The 9,031-nt window shown below is 39.7% G+C and overlaps 1 protein-coding gene across 1 annotated transcript in view; it reads right to left on the reverse strand.

Moving 5' to 3' along the window:
* Positions 1–6,825, reverse strand: part of LOC138005612 (ATP-binding cassette sub-family C member 4-like) — an 11,698-nt gene extending 4,873 nt beyond the window's left edge. Inside the window, exons 1-2 of the mRNA XM_068851813.1 lie at positions 5,930–6,825; positions 109–495 (exon numbers count right to left, since the gene is read on the reverse strand). Coding sequence (XP_068707914.1) covers positions 109–495; positions 5,930–6,825 — 1,283 coding nt within the window. The remainder of the gene's footprint in view (positions 1–108; positions 496–5,929) is intronic.
* Between the last annotated feature and the right edge of the window lie 2,206 nt (positions 6,826–9,031).

The raw sequence follows: 9,031 nt of genomic DNA on the forward strand, positions 1-9,031 counted from the left end.
CCCTCCATAAATTTGCCCATTGAGACTTCTGTCTGTTTATTTGAAAAGTGATGAAGGAGCTGGCGTTAAAATTTGTAAGCTATGTTTATCAGTAGCCCTGACACGAACCTGCAAAGTTGGTTGAAGAATTCCTTCTCTTTTTTGAAACTGCGGATAGTTTCGATCCCTTGAATGGTCTCCACGTAATGAGAAAATACTGGACTAGCCGTGATTAAGGAGAGGCGCTTGGTTTCTCTCGATATGCGAAGGTAATAACGGGAGAGAAATACAATCAAAATAACCACTGGCACCGCTGGAATGCAAACCCAATAGTTCTTCAAAGAAACCAGTATGATTGCAATAAGAGTGAAGACCAGTCTTTGAAGAAGATCCAGAAACTCACGTGGCAGTCGTTCGTCCATGCAGTCGACGTCACTGGAGAATCGATTCAGGATTCGGCCCGTTGGACTGGTGTCGAAAAACCGCACTGGAGCCCTGAGCACTGAATTTAGCATCCTGTTGATGGGTTGTTAAACGGGAAAAGGAGGATAACTTATCTTATTATTCAACACATTGTGACAATGTCCAAATATGGTCACAGCGCTCAGTATTCGTCGTGCGTACTCAACGTGTATCCTTGGATATACGTGATTTTGTGTGTCGCGGAGAAAAATGGTAGTTTTTCCATCTTTTTTTCCGATAAACGAAGAAAATTGTGCTTTGTCATCAATGGCTTGAATGATAAAACAGTTATCCTGCTCAATCTTGTGGAATATCGCCTGGTTTTAGCCAACTCAGCCTACGGTCACTTTGGCTAAGTATCAGGCCATATTCCGCGCGATTTCGCAGGATAAGGATAATAATAACTTACGTACATTTCCGTGATGAAATAGAAATGACATACGATGTTTCCACTAATGAAAAATTGTCGGATCGGCCTTTTGATTGGTAGGACGTTTTTTTTTTTCACTAGTGAAAAATTGTCGTATCAGCCTTTTGATTGGCTAATATTATGTTGAACTTTGGGGCGACTAGCCTGTGCACCGACAGCGGGAGTAAAATTTGTAAACCTGGCGGCCGACTGGTGTATGGCTTTTAAAGTTTTTGATATTTTATTGCTTAGTTTTCTTCATAAAGATCTTAAAAAGCTTTTAAAGTGCTCAAGCGAAGTATGGAAGGTAAAGATCTCTTTTATTTCAAAAATATACTATTTTTTAGGGCCTTTTGTTCACGATCGGTGATTAGATAGCCTCTCGATTAACACTTACCTCGTTAACTTTATGATCTCTGTACTGATATAATAAACAAATTACTTCATGGTTGGCTTTTTTGTACGAGTTTTATTACTCACTCATTGTGAAGGATCGTTGCACGCACTCGGTCGCTTCGCTCATTCGTTCGTTTGCGCGATCCTTCACAACTCGTGAATAAAAATCGAACCCACTCACCAACCATGAAGTAATCTATATATATGCCCCGTACGACCCCGCGCGCGCTTTAAATGTAAACCTATTGGGAAAATCCCCGTATGAAGGCCGTCCGTATTAGCGCGAGCAGGGCCGAAATATGTACTTATTGACTGAGTGGGAGGGCCGGACGGGAAAATATTTGGCCCGAGGTCATGGCGTACGGACCGAGCGCCATGACCGAGGGCCAAATATTTCCCATCCGGCCCGACCTAAGTCAGTCAATAAGCATTTTATCATATGACCACCGCGCTTTTCCTTTTTTTTTTTTCGGGTAACAAAATTCGGAATGTTCACTTACGTATACGTCGCTCATTTTGACCGAAAAGTTGTTTTAGTTCGCATCTCGCGCGCGCTTTCATTGCAAAACTATTGAGAAAATCCCCGTATGAGGGCCGTACGCGATCCTAGCAGGGCCGGACGGCTTTTTCCGGCAACACGTACTGCTCCGAGCGATGCGATTTTAGAGGATTTCGTCGCTTTTAAACATCCAAGTTATTGACAGCCCCTATGATAAAGTGCTTATTGACTGAGTTTAGGTCGGCCGGACAGGAAACATTTGGCCCTCTATCATGGCGTTCAGCCCTCCCACTCAGTCAATAAGTACATGTTGATTACTACCACGAGGCAGAGGAGAGAGAGCGGAGAGAGGGTCTTGGCAATAAATGCTCGATTAGTCGAACGTATTGGAGATATTTCCATACACCCTCGCTTTTTCGTGCTTCAAGAAGAAGAAAACGAAAAATGATTTCAAAACAATGCTTCTCCCCATTGTCGTGGTGTTTCAATGTCATATAATCAAGCCACCTTAAGTCTTGGGGATGTGTGTCTTTTTGCAGTCTAGAACTGATGGATGTGCACTATTGCTGATGATTAGTGCTGTTTCTGCTTCGAAATTCATCTGTTACTAAGAGGGAAAAACTGATTAGTTTTAACTTACACGAATTGAGGGAAAAGGGTCAGTAGAAGAGTGGACTCGACGGAACCGCGTTATCTCGATTCATCTGACAGTTTTTAAGCTTTTAGCTTTCATGTAATTTCTTTGATGAGTGAAGAGATGCACTGAAAACAACGAATGCCCGCACGAACGCCAGCTCTGCAGATCCTCCAACACATCCAGCGTATATGAACAAATTGGTGGTTTCCTTCTTTTCTCGTTGTGGAACGGTTCAGTCCAGTGAGAGAGCCATACGTTTGATAACGCTGTAAAAGCTGTGACCAGAGAATATAGATGAAACAAAAATTCAGTCCTTCAAAATCATTGCTTTTATTGCCAGTCGTTCAAAACTCAACAACATTAGATGCTAAATTGACTCAAAATACTAGAAAGGAAGAGTGGTGAGGACTGGACGATATCCGCTGAGATATACTGTTCACCCACGCTGTCACAAACGCCAGCTTATTCAGTCTACTGGGGCCAGTTGTTCGAAGCCTAGTTAGCGCTAACCGCGTTGGTTAAGAGGTGTCAGAACCTACAGGTTTCCATGGTAATTAACGCTGGTTAGCAGTAACCATGCTTCGAGCAACCCGAGTCCAGTTACGTGTCACCTGTATTTAGTTATTTGTCAAAGCTCGTAACCGTACTGTTCACGTAATTGACCAAGCTAGACGTAATGATTACGAAACGCATATTGATAATAACGGCGATAACCAAAGGAAGCTATTTAAAGCTGGCAGTACTCTTCTTGGTGGTTCTTCAGATGAACAGTATCCCCCACATAATTACTCTGTTTCTATGGCCAATGACTTCGGACAGTTCTTTATTCGAAAGATTGAGAACATTCATCTGAAACCGGACAGTCTACAGACACTAGCTATAGATGAGGGAGAATTGTCTCAACCTTTATTCTCTGGAACACCGTTAACTGTATTCGAACCTGTCTTAACAGATGACATCGAGAAGTTAGTAATGAAGGCACCAAGCAAAACATGTGATAATGATCCTGTTCCAACACAAGTTGTGAAGGCATGTATAAATGAACTTCTACCATCCATATCTAATATTTTCAACTCATCATTGAGTAGTGCCGTTGTCCCCGATATCTGGAATTCGAAGGAGGCCTTGGTAAAGCCAAAATTGAAAAAATCTAACCTGGATCTAATTTAAAAAAAAAACTATCGTCCTGTGAGTAACCTTACCTTTTTGTCTAAGATCGCGGAAAAGGTAGTAGCGCAACAAATACTGCAACATATGTCTTCTAACAACTTATTTCCTGAATTTCAATCGGCGTATCGATCCTTCCATAGCACTGAAACTGCACTGATGCGAGTGTGTAATGATATCTTGCTTCATATGAATAAACAACACGTTGTTCTTCTGGTATTTCTTGACCTCAGTGCTGCGTTCGATACAGTGGATCATGACGTTTTACTGCATCGCCTTGAACACACGTTTGGTATCTTGGATAGCGCACTTAGTTGGGTAAGATCTTATTTGACAAATAGAACTCGGCGTATTGTCATTGGCAATGGCAAATCGTCCCGTTTTCACCTAAATTGCGGTGTTCCACAAGGTTCTTGTCTGGGACCGTTGTTGTTTTCCATATATACTAGTGATTTGTTTACTATCGCAACATCTACCAAGTGTACACTGTTATGCTGACGATACGCAGATGTATCTAGCGTTCAAGCCAGATGATAGTACTGAACAAAAAAACGCTATAGCTGCTATGAAAAAAATGTCCACATGAAATTCGCCAGTGCATGATAAGGGACACATTACTTATCAATGATGATAAAACTGAGTTTGCTTCGATAGGTACTAATGCTCAGCTTCGAAAAATTAGTATCAGTACGTTGTGAATTGGTGACGCAGAGGTACATCCCTCGATAGAGTGACCCTATCAGGAATCTTGGAGTGTGGATTGACAATACGTTTAGTATGAAGCCACATGTGATTAACACTTGTAAAAGTGTTTTTTTCCACCTGCATAATATCAGAAGAATTAGAAAATACCTTAGCAGAGATTCCACAGAGAAGCTAATACATGCATTTGTCTCGAGTAGATTGGATTATTGTAATGGTCTCTTGTATGGACTACCAAAAAACTTGATATCAAAATTACAGAGAGTACAAAATACAGCAGCTAGAATTGTATACTGCATGCCTACGTTCTGTCACATAACACCACTTTTATTTGACTTACATATGCTAGCGGTGAAATTCAGAATTGACTATGAGATTATTATTACTACGTTTAAGTGTCTTCACAATACAGCACCACACTACCTATCAAGTTTATTATCTGTTCAAATGAACTCAAAGTATTGTCTCCAATCGAACAATCAATTGCTTCTGTCCAGACCCAACTTAGAATGTTGGCTACAATTGGTGATCGGGCATTCATTGCTGCCGCACCTAAACTGTGGAATACATTACTATTGACTATAAGGCACATTGATAACTTAAATTTATCCAAGTACAAATTAAAAACGTTTAGACAAGACAAGCTTTTAATGATTTTAAATGACTAGATTAGATTTTATTATTTTTACATTAGTTCTTACTCCTCTAGTATTTTTGCTTCAATTACCATTTTATATTTTGTATACATTTATATATTTTACTAGTGTACATATCTTGTAATATACTTGTTGTTAAGCGCATTTGAAAACTGAATTGTTGAATTTGCGCTATAGAAATAAATATAATAATAATAATAATAATAATAATAATAATAATAATAATAATTAAAATAATTATAATAATTATTATTATTATCATTATAATAATAATAATAACAACAATTATTATTATTATTATTCTTATTATTATTATGACACAAAAATGGGGACACTGCTGTACAGAATCAAAGCAAATCGTGTCAAATCAAATGTTGGTGTTTGGGGGAAAGGGAAACCGGAGAACCAGTAGAAAAACCTCTCGGAGCAGAGTATAGAACCAACAAACTAAAACCACTTGTGACGCCGAGCCTGAAAATCGAACCCGCGGACCACATTGATAATAACAAATTCCTCACTCCGACAGTCTATCGGTTTCGATGATGACTGAGTTGCAGGTGAAGACGTGGTTATGATTTGCGGGCTCAAATTTAACGTAATCTTGAGGAAATTTAACAAATTTAGCGCTATGCGGAACTAACTAATCACTGGTAAGATTTCTAGTTAGTGAAATAGCTTAATTTGTGAATAATATTATTTTAGCTACGTTGATTCATGCCCATATATTTTTTATCTATTTAACTCAACCTCTGGAAGAATAACAGCAACAACCGAAAGGACAGAGAAAAAATATCGAGTTTCCGGCGTGAAGGTATTTCCAGTAAGTTTCCCAGGATACCGCCCCATATTGCCTCTCTTCGTTTGAACCTTTTTCAGCTTCCTTGACAGCAATCGTTCCTGGTGGTTTCGTGTCATTGAACTCTTATTTGCTATCAAGTGAATTTTCCCTCTGTAAATTATCATAACGTGGTTTGTCATTCGTAAGTCCCAACGCCATGTAATTTGTTTCCTTTGTAACACACCCATTTTCCACGACGATAATACGATCTGTGGATCGCAAGTAATGGAGGCGATGCGTAACCAGAATGACAAGCTTATCAAGTAGCAAATATTGGAAGCATTTTTCAACAATTTGAGTTCCAACGTTAACATCAACAGCGCTCAATGGATCGTCAAGGAGGTAAATGCCTGCGTTGCTGTAAATAGCTCTGGCCAAAGCAACCCTGGCGCGCTGTACACCACTTAGGGCATTTCTTTGTTCTCCCACGTGTAATTGATCGCCCGAAGGGAATCTTTCCAAGTCGTCCTTGAGAGCACAGGCTTCAACTATCTTTGAGAATTTCTGATGATCGAATATGTTACCAAAAACAATATTTTCTCTGATTGTTCCGGAGAACAGCCATGATGTTTGCGGAACGTAAGCAATGTTTGTTGACGAAAAAATGCGACCATGACAGGTATCGAGTTCCCCGACTATCGCTCTCAAAAGGGAGGACTTTCCAGAACCAGTGGAGCCAACTACTCCAACAAATTCGCTTCCTTCGAAAGTAAGGGAAACGTCTCTTAGCAGTATAGTGCTTCGTTCACCGACTCTGCTTGTAACTTTATGTAACGAGATGAACGGCCTGACGGTAGTATATAACCCATGTGATGTCGCACTCAGTGGGCTTGAGATTGGAGAGTTACGTTTGGGCTCATTTTCCTTGAAAAGAAATTGCTCCAGTCTGTCCATTGAAGCCGCGAATTGCGTGGCGTAATAGATGCCTCTGTGACAGTAATCGGCAAAAGTTATCTCGACTGAAGCCATCAGTGATATGGTGGTGAAAACTATTCGAGGAGTGAGAGTACGTCCCGTTGCCAACAGGGTAACCAAGGAAACAAACGATGAAAGCACTGGGCATGAATATGCCGTCGCCATCGTGCTGGCCAACAAAATAGATCTGTACCAAACTACTTGCAGTTCTTTCCTGCAGCAACAACAACAACAACAACAACAACAGACAAACAAGCAGTCCATAAGTAAATTAATCTCCTGAATTTAAAAATATAACACTGCACTAAACAATATGGTTGCCATTTATGACCAGTATGGGTTGTAAAGAGGTTTGCGTCTCGTGTTAGTTGTATAATTATAATTTTTGTTTAGGTGAAGTAAATTATCCTTCTTAAATATTCAAGTGATTAGAATACCGTATCTTTCAAATTTTGCCTTAACGTTTCACTGGAAAAACTGACCACCACGTACCTCCTGACTTCGTCAATGGAATCTTGAAAATGCTATTCCCGCGCATTCATTTTAACCATTCGCACTGCGTTTATTGTATTTTCAATCTGGGTGAGACGCTCTCCAGTCAACTTTGAAGTTTTTTTCCTCAGCATCTTTAATGGTCCATATGTCAACCACAGATAGAAGTCAATTAAAAAAAGATACAAAACACCAGCTAAGGCTGCCACGCTGACCAGCTGCCAGAGTATAATTGACAAGACCAGCACTTGCACAGGGGAGATGAACACATATGGAAAGCGCTTTACGAAGGTGTCTATTGGCGTTAGGTCTTTGGATGCTAAACTAATCACCTTTCCTGAACCAAACTCGTTAAGTGATTGCTGGGTGGAGTTTAGTACCTGTTCCAAAAATAGAATGATGAATCAGTACGTTAGATTGTCGGTATCTTTCTTTTTTACGCTTTTGGCAATCTTGATTTTTCTTTTATCTCTATTTGCATAATATTACGTTTTAGTATGAACAGCTAATACAGTTGAACTGAACTCTTGTAACCAGGCAAAAACCTGTTAGCTCAAGTCATCGTGAGAAGAAAGAGTTTGTATGGGTGTTCATGATAACAGTTTGTCTTTTTCTTGGCGTCAATCAAAAAGCTGGCTTGGTTGTCCGATGACGAGAGTGTCCGCTAACAGTGCTTTGTTTGAAGTTTAGTATGAAAATGAAACACTTAAAAAACGATAAAGTTTGAATTGGTTTTCTGTTAACGTTTGCCAGCAATTCTGTCATCGAAATGGAATATCTATGTACGCCTTCTCAGTTTCACTTATTAGGCTTCAACGAACCTAGAGAAACAAGAACAGGATCTAAAACAAAGTAATCATTCGTACACTTGAAACTTAAGCTTATAGTTGGTGGGAAGAGGTTTCTTGAATTCAGAATTGATTTACTTTACCTTCTGGTACACGATTCCTCTAGTAGAATGTCAGTTTCCTCAAGTGGGCGGTAATATCCAAGTCTTATTGTTTCCGATATCCATGAAAACAGGAAGTGTGAAAAATAGCCACGGGGTTTTGTTTCGCCCTCGTCGTCAATGTGGCATTGGGGTAATTCTCTGTACAAATGGTTCCTCACACTAAGAATGCAAATGTAAAGATTGATGATGACAACAGAAATTCAAGAGGCTGCCTAATCTTTGCTTTCTGGAGAAATAACACCCTGAACGAAGTAGGGAGAAAACCTATAATTGCACTCGGTTGACTTTAAACCTTGGAGCCTGTAGGGCTGTTTAGAAAAAGTAACATTTCAAATAAAATTCAAAGCGTTGAAATCCCAAGCTGCTGTATTAAGGCAATCACTTGGATCAGTATATATGAAGCGAATTGTTGATATACGAAGAAAAAATCTAATGACCCACTTTCGATATATTAAAACTCAGTCGCAAACAAAAGGCGTCATCTCGAGGCTCTGGGGAATAAACTCATACAAATCCTTATATTTATTCCCTAGAGTCTCGCGATGATGCCTTTTGTATAGGACTGAATTTTAATATATCGAAAGTGGGCTATTATTAAAGCACATCCGAGATGAATGTGTTATAATGAACAGGCTTATGTGGATGATTTGGCCAGCCTTCTACTGAGTATGATCGATGCAGCTGATGACCGTAACGAAAAACTAGATCTATTTAAACCACCTCATACTACAATGTATTGCGAAAAGACACACCCCTCTCAAACATACTAAACTTTCTCGACCACCAGCACCATGGCTCAACAACGACGATCTGTAAGATCACTCAACTATAAAGGAATGAGTAACTTCACGAGGCGGCTCATTCTTCTAAGAGTCAATAGTGCTGGCAGAACTGATTCCGTGACATAAGCAATCTTCTAAATATGAA

This window comes from Montipora foliosa, chromosome 6 (genome assembly GCF_036669935.1).
Source record: "Montipora foliosa isolate CH-2021 chromosome 6, ASM3666993v2, whole genome shotgun sequence".
NCBI lineage: Eukaryota > Metazoa > Cnidaria > Anthozoa > Scleractinia > Acroporidae > Montipora > Montipora foliosa.